This window comes from Xenopus laevis, chromosome 6S (assembly GCF_017654675.1).
Source record: "Xenopus laevis strain J_2021 chromosome 6S, Xenopus_laevis_v10.1, whole genome shotgun sequence".
NCBI lineage: Eukaryota > Metazoa > Chordata > Amphibia > Anura > Pipidae > Xenopus > Xenopus laevis.
This window is the reverse complement of record NC_054382.1, coordinates 126,145,395-126,156,677: the sequence shown is the minus strand read 5'-3', so window position 1 is coordinate 126,156,677 and position 11,283 is coordinate 126,145,395. Positions and strand designations below refer to the sequence as shown.

General features: G+C 37.1%; 1 protein-coding gene across 4 annotated transcripts; it reads right to left on the bottom strand.

Annotated features, from left to right (window-relative positions):
- Positions 1–4,978: 4,978 nt before the first annotated feature.
- LOC121395179 lies at positions 4,979–10,796 on the bottom strand. 4 transcript variants are annotated; one of them, XM_041568008.1, is made up of 7 exons: positions 10,483–10,753; positions 9,625–9,687; positions 9,324–9,414; positions 8,062–8,126; positions 7,159–7,200; positions 5,431–5,450; positions 4,979–5,346 (listed from the first exon to the last, which is right to left on the bottom strand). In XM_041568008.1, the coding sequence occupies exons 1-7, from the start codon at positions 10,565–10,567 to the stop codon at positions 5,146–5,148; spliced, it is 567 nt and encodes a 188-aa protein (XP_041423942.1). In that variant the 5' UTR covers positions 10,568–10,753; the 3' UTR covers positions 4,979–5,145. The 4 variants fall into 4 exon arrangements, with proteins under 4 accessions (XP_041423942.1, XP_041423943.1, XP_041423940.1 ...); XM_041568009.1 differs by lacking the exon at positions 7,159–7,200 and having other exon boundaries at positions 10,483–10,756; XM_041568006.1 differs by having other exon boundaries at positions 4,979–5,450; positions 10,483–10,744.
- Positions 10,797–11,283: the final 487 nt, after the last annotated feature.

The following is an 11,283-nucleotide window of genomic DNA, read 5'->3' as shown; positions in this document are numbered from 1 at the left end:
CTCGGGAGCTTGTGGCTAATGAGCTGTTTCTGTTTCCATCACTTACAATTTATTTTACTGGAAGTGTCAGTGTTAATGTTTATTTCCTCCCTTACTCTGCACAATTCCCTTTGTGTTCACTCTTCAGACCTGACTGCTTGCCAACTGAGAAGCATTAAAGGAGAAGGAAAGGCTAAAACTAAGTAAGCTTTATCAGAAAGGTCTATATAAATACACCAGTAACCCCTCAAAGTAATGAGTCCTCTGTCAAAAGAAACACCACATTTCTTTCCTTCTATTGTGTTCTCATGGGCTTCTGTATCAGACTAACTGTTTTCAGCTTAAACCTCCAGGGCTGGGGCTTGAGCATGCTCAGTTTGCTCTTCTCCCCCTCCCTTTTCCCCCTCCTCCCCCCCCCCCCCCGCTGTAATCTGAGCCCCAGAGCTATGAGTGAGCAGGTTTAAACTCAGACAGGAAGTTATGTCACAGCAAGCTAACATGGCAGCTGCTATCCTAAGCAAAGAGAGAGAGCTTCTAGAGCTGTTTACTCCGGTATGGTAAAGCATTTTGCAGAATAAATATAGTGCTCTAGTTTGCACTACTACTACATGGCAGCACAGAAACCAATGAAATTAGCATCAGAATTTAATAATCAGCAAACCTGTAGCATCAGCTTATATTTCAGCCAGGGAAGCTCATTTTCTTCTGGATAATTAGTGACGAGCCCTAAGCTTAGCTTCTCAACAGCCAATCAGAGCCCACTGAGCATGTGAGTGTCACAGACACTTTCCAAGATGGTGACCCCCTGTGACAAGTTTGAAGTCCTGGATCATTGCTGCTATTGACAAGCTCAAACTTTAGCCTCGTGCAATAAGTTCACTATATAAAATAAGGCATTTTTAGTCATATTCATTTTTGGGGTTTAGTTCTCCTTTAAAAACAGTGTATATATCAACAGTGGTCTGAGCAGAGGTATCTGTATTCTAAATCCTAATTTGATACCTCCTGCTGTAGATCAGGACTTCTCAGCCCACATGTATTTAATATAAATAATAAGTAGTCTCAATGTACAATCTGCCAATTGTATTTGCCACTCCCTTATTTAGTTGGTGCAAAAGAGAATTCTTTAGTTATGACTTCTGGCTGTAGATAGGTACAGTAGATGGCCCATAGCACCTTTTGCTAAATATCCACAATCTATTTAAATCAATATCCCTTATACACCTTGCTTAAAGCTGGTTTATCCATGTCTATAAAATGTGCCTGCTGGTAACTGGAGGGGATTGGTATATCCCCTGGTGCACCATGAGTTCGGTGAATTGTACTTGTGCCGAACATACTTACTGGATGTTGTTTTAATTAAGAACCACTATGTTCTTTGTTATTTATTAAGGGAGGGCATAGAGAGAAATAAGAACTGCTGTCCACTTCCAACTTCCTGGATCGAGTCCTTCTATAAGTAGACCAGAGACAGACACAAACAAAGATGGATGGGGTTGTTTATGCAGAGCTCATTATCTTTATACTAATTTAGCTGATTGCTGGAACGTCCATTGGTATTAAAACAAATATGCACATAAGATATTTTTTAATTAAAAGAATAGGCAATATACATAAGTTGAAGTGGAAAGTTCACATGGGTGTACTGTCTCTTGGTGCAATGCCTTTGTTCATGGTGCATGATATATACAGGTATGGGACCTTTTGTGCAGAATGCTCAGGAGCTTGGGCTTTCTGGATACCGAATCTTTCAGTAATTTGGATCTTCATACCTTAAGTCTACTAGAAAATCATGGAAACACCAATAAACCCAACAGGCTGGTTGGAAAATCATGGAAACACCAATAAACCCAACAGGCTGGTTTTGCTTCCAATAAGGATTAATTATATCTTAGTTGGGATCAAGTACAAGTTACTGTTTTATTATTACAGAGAAAAAGGGAATCATTTTGAAAAAACTGGATTATTTGGATAATGGGAGACAGCTTTTCTGTCATTTTGAGCTTTCCAGATAACAGGTTTCCAGATAATGGATCCCATACCTGTAGTATTCCGAACATGGCATAATAGCACAAGTGTTGTTTTAAACTGCTAAGTGGAACTAAGACTGTACTGTCCTCTTTTTATTTCTGGCTCAGAATGACAAGGACCAGGTTAAAGGACCAGTAAATATTTAATTTAAATGTGAAGTGCATAGCTGATTATCAGTGGAAATCTTCTAAAGCAACTGCACAAACGGGAAACCTCAGCAGAAGAATCCCAGCCTAAGCATCCTATTAATGAAGATATTCTACCATCTGTTACTCTATTCCTCATGGAGCTGCTCTGGCAGAAAGTTCTTCCGCTGCCTGGCTCCCATACTCAGGAGAGCGTTGCTTCATGTACATTGACTTCACTTATTACTTTTATAGCTAATAATTGCAACAACAACAAAAAAGAATCCAGTAAGACTTTGTGAGCTAAAGCCTGGCATGGGACCATTGGTATTGTTGAGTTGCAGAAACAGTCACATCTGTCTTTTGTAAGAAATGAATTGTTTGCAGCCTCTTCTCTGACTATGTACAGTCTATATAGCCATTGTTATTGTGATTATGATTGTTAGAGCACAGATATCCTAAATTAAGGGTACATGTCCGTTGGTACTGCATGCCCATGAAGCAAAGCTTCCAATGTAAAGAGATACAGTTGTGTTCAGAATAACAGCAGTCCGACATCACTAACTTGATCAGTCACTGTTTTTGGTAGAAATTATATTTATAATATATATACTATAAATACTATATGGCAAATAATTTACTAGTAGGTGAAGTAGAGAAATAGAAACCAAACAGTCATGACCTGCTGCTGATTCTGTGTCATTGAATCGTTCATTGAGGCTTGTTCCAAATAATAGCAGTGTTCCACATAATAATAACTTGTTCCAAATAATATCAGTGTGGAGTTCAATTAGTGAGCTCATTCATTCTGTGACAAAACTGGAGTCAATTCCGGTCCTTATTTAAGGAAGGAGCAAATGTTGTGCTGCTGGTTATAGTGTATTTCTCTCTGATTCAAATGGCTCGTTCCAGACATTGTTCAGAAGAACAGAGAACTTTGATTAAAAAGTTGATGGGAGAGGGGAAAGCATATAAAGAAGTGCAGAATATGATAGTCTGCTCAGCTAAAATGATCTGAAATGCTTTAAAATGACACCAAATCCTGAAAGATGTTGAAGAAAACTGAAAACGACCATTGGAATGGACAGAAGAATAGCCAAAATGGCAAAGACTCGGCCAATGATCAGCTCCAGGAAGATGAAAGAAGGAGTAAAGTTCCCTGTGATACTGTTACAATTAGAAGGCGACTATGTGAAGCCAAGTTATCGGCAAGAAGCCCCCGCAAAGTCCCATTGTTGGAAAAAAAATCCAACCTTCCCGATCGATATCGTGGCCAGATATCGATCGGGAAGACCCGTCGGAAGCCCCCATACACGGGCAGATAAGCTGTCAAATCGGTCCAACCTACCAATATCGGCAGCTTTATCTGGCCGTGTATGGCCACCTTAAGTCTATAAGCCTGGATATATTTACACTGAAAAAATACTGTTTTCTCTGCTGGCTTCAAAGTCCATAACCAATGGATTCATAATAAGTGAATCAAGGACAAAAGCCTGAGGTTACAGAGATAATCTTGCCCCGCTAATGAGAACTTTTCAGCTTTCTTTCAACTATAACTGGTTTCCCTGTAGCACTCTATCAATTTCCTAGATCTCAGAGGACCGTCCCAGCTGGAATGTAGGCACATAGTATTGTAGTCCAAAATGAGATCCCTAAAACGCTTTTCTTGAAGTTAGGGAGTACCAGTGTCTGTATTTTAAAAGGGAAACTATCGTTAAAATGTAATATAAGCTTCCTCATTCTGAAATAAGAAACTTTCTAAATACAATCAATTAAAAATTCTGTGCCGTTTCTGAAATAATCAAGTTTATCTTCACTATTCCTCTCTCAGCATCTGTTTCTCTTCATTCTCTCTTCATGCAGCAGTTGGATGTCAGATATTCATTGACAGTTAGATCCAATATATCTTATAGAGGGGCTTCTTTTGCCTAGAAGATGTATTAGAGCTCACTCTATTAAACTCACCAGACATCTTGTCTCTCTACATGCAGAATTTGTGCAAAAGGCAGTTATTTTGTTAGATTTTGTTTGTACAGCAATCAGTTATTTGAGTGACCTCTAATTCATCTGCTAGGAAAGGAGCCCCCCTATAAGATATATTGGATCTAACTGTCAATGAATATCTGACACCCAACTGCTGCATGAAGACAGAATGAAGAGAAACAGATGCTGAGAGAGGAATAGTGAAGATAAACGTGATTATTTCAGAAGCAATGCAGAATTTTTAATTGATTCTATTTAGAAAGTTTCTTTCTTCAGTATGATAATGCTTATATTAAATTTTCATTTTCGCAATAGTTCCCCTTTAAATGAAATCAAGAAATATTTATCTATGGATGAAATAAAATAATTCTCTGCAAAATTAGCAGAAAAAATACACCCAAGGAGTACTTTTTAAATTAAATCAGGTATGATTTGTCCTTTCAACCTCTTGAAAAATACAATGGAACCCTGATTTGACTTTCCCAGGGGGCCACGCGCGTGGGGCCGCAAGAAAAATACATCATATCCAGGTAGGGTTGCCACATTCTGTCCCATGGAACTCTGGGAAGGGGGCAGAGCCATGATATAATGGAGGCGGGTCCGTGATGTTAGGGGATGAGCGATGATGTGACGATCGCTGATTGGCTGATCACCACATCAATCATAGGAAATTGGACCCAGGCAGTCCTTCAAAAATCAGGCTGTCCGGGTCAAAACCGGACAGGCGTCAACCCTATATCCAGGAATATGTACAATGAAGGGACGTAAAATAAGGCTTCCACTGTATACGATAACTGTTTGTATTATAAAACTGTGCACCTAATGTAACCTGCAAAGTAAAACCTCAGACACTATGAGGCTAATTTATTAAGATATTACATCTTATTTATTTATTTATTTATTTATTTTTGCAGCAATTGGAGAATATCACAGTCTCAACTCAATTGGATCTGGATCACAGGCACAAGTAGCGACATCTGAAAAGCTCATATTTCTGCATCTGGGACGATCATTTCCATTCATTTCTTTACCACTTTGCTCTTTTCTTTACCTTTTTGTTTTTCTTTTCATTTACTCTTTTTTCTTTTTTTCTACGAAAAGGAAAATATTTCCTCTTTTCTTTTTTGAAGTTCTCAATTAACTTTTCATTCTTTGGCTCAATAGATTTCTGCTCCGGCTCTTCACAGATCACATTCACGTGAGGTTGCGCTTCCTCAGCTTTAACTATTTCATTCTTTAGCTCAATAGATTTCTGCTCCGGCTCTTCACAGATCAAATTCACGTGAGGTTGCGCTTCCTCGGCTTTAACTATTTCTGTGTTTATTTCTGTAGCTACAATTTAGAAAAGTAAAATAGTTATCCCTCAGTCTACTAGAAAATCATTTAAACATTAAGGGGCCCATTTACTTAGTTCGAGTGAAGGAAAAGAAGAAAAAAAACTTCGAATTTCAAATGTGTTTTTTGGCTACTTCGACCATCGAATGGGCTACTTCGACCTTCGACTACAACTTTGAATCGAGCAATTCGAACTAAAAATCGTTCGACTATTCGACCATTCGATAGTCGAAGTACTGTCTCTTTAAGAAAAAACTTCGACCCCCTAGTTCGCCACCTAAAAGCTACTGAAGTCAATGTTAGCCTATGGGGAAGGTCTCCATAGGCTTTGGTAGCTTTTTTTGGGCGAAGAAAAATCGTTCGATCAATGGATTAAAATCCTTCGGAACGAACGATTCGAATGATTTAATCGTTCGATCGAACGGTTTTCCGTTCGCTCGCTTGATCTAAATATTTGCGCTAAATCCTTCGACTTTGATATTCGAAGTCGAAGGATTTAACTTCGATGGTCGAATATCGAGGGTTAATTAACCCTCGATATTCGACCCTAGGTAAATCTGCCCCTAAGTAAAACCAATGGGCTGGTTTTGCTGCCAATAAGGATTAATTATATCTTAGTTGGGATCAAGTACAAGCTACTGTTTTATTATTACAGGGAAAAAGGAAGTAATTTTACAAAAATTGGATTATTTGGATAAAACTGAGTCTATGGGAGACAGCCTTTCTGTAATTCAGAGCTTTTTAGATAAGAGGTTTCCGGATAATGGATCCCTTACCTGTAGTTAATGTTGTGAACATTTATTACTCTTTTATTACTGGGGCCAAGAGATTTATTCCCTTATATCGTTTGTTCCATATTGAAATAAATAAATGAATTAATGAATGAATTATTTGTGTAATGAAACAAATCATTGTACTTAACAGACAGGTATGGAGATCAGCAGAATTAGGAGAGACGGAGCACAACTAGTGATGGGCAAATTTGGGGCGTTTTGCTTCGCCGAATTTCCAGCGAAACGGCAAAAAAATTCACGAAATGGTGCCGGTGCCTCATTTTTTACGCCAGTGTCCGTTTTTGACGCTGGACTTTTCGCTGGCGAATTTTCGTGGCGGTTTCTCAAATTTATTCGCTGGCACCGAATCACGGGAATTCGCTGCAAATTCGCGCCTGGTGAATAAATCCGCCCATCACTAAACACAACCTCAAAAGTAGAATGCGGGGTGCTAATCCATAGGACACTCCCCATCAGGGTCTCAAAAATTAGCTGCTAAATATAATCAGAAATAGATAGCACACCCAATTAAAGGAAAATGTATTTCTTACAAAAAAAAGAAAAATATAATAAAAATTAACAAAATAATATTTGGTGAGCCCAATGCGTTTCGACCTTAGGGGTCTTCCTCAGGGTGCAAATGATAAAAAAAAATGCTTTTTTGATCCTTTTATCATTTGTGCCCCTGAGGAAGACCCCTAAGGTCGAAACGCGTTGGGCTCAACAAATATTATTCTGTTAATTTTTGTTAGATTTTTTATTTTTTTGTAAGAAATCAATTTTCCTTTAATTGGGTGTGCTATCCGTTTCTGATTATATTTAGTAGCTAGGTATGGAGATCAGGTCATTGTCACATGCACATTCATTTCAAGCAATTATATTAAACTAAGATTTAAAGTCAGGCACAAAATGACGTATGAGAAAATGTTTACCTGGCATTAAGATGACAGTTTGCTTCTCAGTGGGAGATTCCCCTGCAAATGAAGAGTTTTACTTATTATTGGCTGAGACTGATACACAGTGATATCGATATACAAGTATATGATCCCTTAACCCGGAACCCGATATCCAGAAAGCTCCGAATTACGGAATGGCCGTCTCCCATAGGCTCCAATTTATCCAAATAATCCAAATTTTTAAAAATGATTTCCTTTTTCTGTGTAATAATAAAACAGTCGCTTGTACTTGATCCCAACTAAGATATAATTAATCCTTATTGGAAGCAAAACCAGCCTATTGGGTTTATTTAATGTTTAAATGAATTTCGAGTAGAAGGTATGAAGATCCAAATTACGGAAAGATACGCCAGGTCCCGAGCATTCTGGATAACCGGTCCCATACCTGTAATAGGAGACACGCTAAAGTATTTACAGGGAGCATTCTGGTGTTAAATGGGTGGTTTATATTTATGTTAATTTTTTGTATGTTATAAAATCACTAATTCTAAGCAGCTTTTCAGTTGGACTTGATTTTTATAGTTTTTTTTTTAACTATTTGCTTTTATCTTTTGGCTCTTCGAATGGGGGTAACTGACTCCATGTAAAAGGCCATACATTTAGGGGGTTATTTATTAAAATCCCAAAATATCTCATTATTTTCTGAAAGCTACTCCAACCAAATCCGCACAGGTTTTTCCCGGATAATTTTTCATGAAAAATTTGAATCCTACGCATTTTTTCCGATTTTTTTCGAATTTTTGCCTGAATTCCACAAAATCTTCGGATTATTTCATGAAACCCATAAATTCTGAAAAATTCAAGTTTTTTTCCCCACTAAAAATTCAGATTTTACAATGAAAAAAACTTCAATAAAAAAAACCCTTACTTTTAACTTACATAAAACATTAGAGTTTTCTTGTTTCTCCACATCCTCTTCTTTCTTGTGCTTCTTAATGATTTTCCTGATATTACAAAGAAGAGAAATTGTTTTATGCAACAGAATTGAACCAGTAGAAGCTCATTGTTCATTGGCTGATCTGTTATTTATTGGTGTAGGGGGAAACTTTGCCTCAGTTACTATAGAAACTTTTTTACGTTAATTGTAAAGTTGCCTGTCTTGTATGGCAGCAAGTTGTTTGGACTTGTTCTGAGATGCACTGACAGATTGTACTATAAACATAGAAATCAATCCAAATACCAATTGGGGCTGGAAGTGAAATGCTATATAAGATAATAGGGATAATAGGAAATCCAGTATTCGGCCGAATCCTTCTGCCCAGCCGAATCAAATCCAAATCTTAATTAGCATATGCAAATTAGGGGCAGGGAGGGAAATTGCATGATTTTTTGTCATAAAACAAAAAATAAAAAAAATTTCCCCTTCCCATCCCTAATTTGCCGAATCTTTTGCGAAGGATTTGGGAGTTCGGCTGATTAAGACTGGATTAGAGTGTGAGCGCTGATCGGCTTATATATATATATATATTGCATAGTGTTAACCGGCACTCTCGATAAAGTTCATTGGTGTACTGGATGCAGAATCATCATCACTTATCCATACCTCCAGAGAAAGAGCCGCACTCGCAGGACTTAAAAAAAACGTCACTTTATTGTAGAGCAAAAGGACTGACGTTTCGACCCTCACTGGGCCTTTCTCAAAGTGAGAGACTTTCTCAAACTTTGAGAAAGGCCCAGTGAGGGTCGAAACGTCAGTCCTTTTGCTCTACAATAAAGTGACTTTTTTTTAAGTCCTGCGAGTGCGGCTCTTTCTCTGGAGGTATGTATATATATAGATATATATATACACGTCACTGGAGGTTCGCGCTAAACTGGGTATTTAGTAGAGTGTTTTTATACAATGTTTGTACTCAGAGAAAGGCTGAAGATGCAGCAAACCATCAGTATGTGCCAAAATAAAAATACTTACATTTTGTATAAGACCTGTGATGTGCAGTTTCTCCAATTATATGATATATATATATATATATGCAGCATATGTTTTTACTTTAGTGATACATTCAGCCTAGAAGACTTGAAATGTATATTACACAGTATATCTATTAACAGTCAGTGATGGGATATATTTATATACAGAGATATACATAGAGCCAGCCCTTTTGTTTCATTTAAATATGGGATGTGACATATATAGAACTCACCAGACACAATAGAATACAAATGCCGGTAGTCCCAGGAGTCCGCTCACTATAAAGATGATTAATATCTCCTGTAGGAATTGCTTTGTTTCAGCTGCAGAAAGACAGAGAACATTAGTCAATAAAACCCCAATAAGTATATTTGCCCAGAAGGACAAGCTTGGAACATAGAGGGTGTAAATAGAAGAGCACTAAGCCTGATTGGAGGTTAAATATCCCCCTGTAATATTATAGGGCAACATAAGACTGACTCTCAGCCTGGGCTCCAGAACTAAAGCAACTCATATAGAAATAACTCACTTACCAATTACACAAGTGGCCTGAAGATCAAATACACAGGGCTCAGTTATCACATAAACTTCAGATTCTAAATGATAAAGGGAAGGTAAATAAGGTTTTCTATTAAAAATCTTTCTTTAAAACATCCCTATACACCAACAACTGGAACACCAGCAGCATCACAAGTCAAACACAAGATTATATTTCTGAGGTTATCAAAAAAACAAAACAGTTTATTTACAGTTACTTTTATTTGTAAGGACTATCCTTACTCAAACTCAGATAAAATCCCAGCACTTTACATTTACAGGTATGGGACCTGTTATCCAGAATGCTAGGGACCTGGGGTTTTCTGGATAACAGATCTTTCTGTAATTTGGATCTTCATGCCTTCAGTCTACTAGAAAATCATGTAAATATTAAATAAACCCAATAGGCTGGTTTTGCTTCCAATAAGGATTAATTATATCTTAGTTGGGATCAAGTACAAGGGACTGTTTTATTATTACAGGTATGGGACCTGTTATCCAGAATGCTCAGGACCTGGAGGTTTCCGGATAACAGATCTTTCCGTAATTTGGATCTTCATACCTTCAGTCTACTAGAAAATCATGTAAATATTAAATAAAGTCAATAGGCTGGTTTTGCTTCCAATGAGGATTAATTATATCTTAGTTGAGATCAAGTACAAGCTACTGTTTTATTATTACAGTGAAAAAGGAAATCATTTTGAAAAATTTGGATTAAATGGAGTCTATGGGAGATGACCTTTGGAGGAATATTCAGCACACACAGGACTTCCCACTGCACTTGCAAGTCATGTACAAAATAATATCTGGGTAATATTGATGATAATTAATAAAAACCACTTAAGACTCCCTACCTGCTTTTAGTGTTTTGATGGGAAATGCTCTTGTTAGTGAAAATACAAAAAATAAGGTAAAAATGAGGAAAAAGCTGGACGACATGTTTCTTCTCTCCCTGTCCGACTGACAACTGAACTAGATAACGGCTGCTCACAAGTAACTGATTCAGTAACTGATTCAGTAACAGTCATGACATCATCACTGATGGATCACAGATGGGGAAGCAATAGCTACTTTTTAAATCACACCCAACGAAGGATTTTCATCACTTTTTGTATTGGATAATGATTTTAAGTAACTATTTACTGGTTAAAAAAACAGAAGCTGTTTTAGCAGCTCATTTATGGCAGTATATTATTAAATATTGTTTAAATGGTACTTTGCCTCAATGTTTTTTAACAATTAAAATGCATATTTCTTAGAGGAATTGGGATCATCTTCTCTTGCCTTTTTTTTAATGGTTCAATTTTTCCTGCAACTGATATGCGGTTGCCAAGGCTTAATTACGACCAGGCAGCATTTTTAAAGTTAAAAAGAAAGACACAAGAGGGCCTGAGGAAAAGGCAATTAAAAATAACAAGTATACTTTACTCCTTTCTCTATTTTTTTTCATTTTCTCCTTCTTCTTCTTTACTTAGCCGCCTCTCTCAAGTTGGGGATCCCAAGGTTGAAAATTAAGACATTTTTCCAGGGAATACTAAATACAAAATATGATTGTAAAACTGACTTGATACAGGTAAAATGCGTGGAAACCTCTTGGAAATAAACACCTTTTAAAATAATAATAAGTATATCTACATAGTAATAATAAAGCTAAT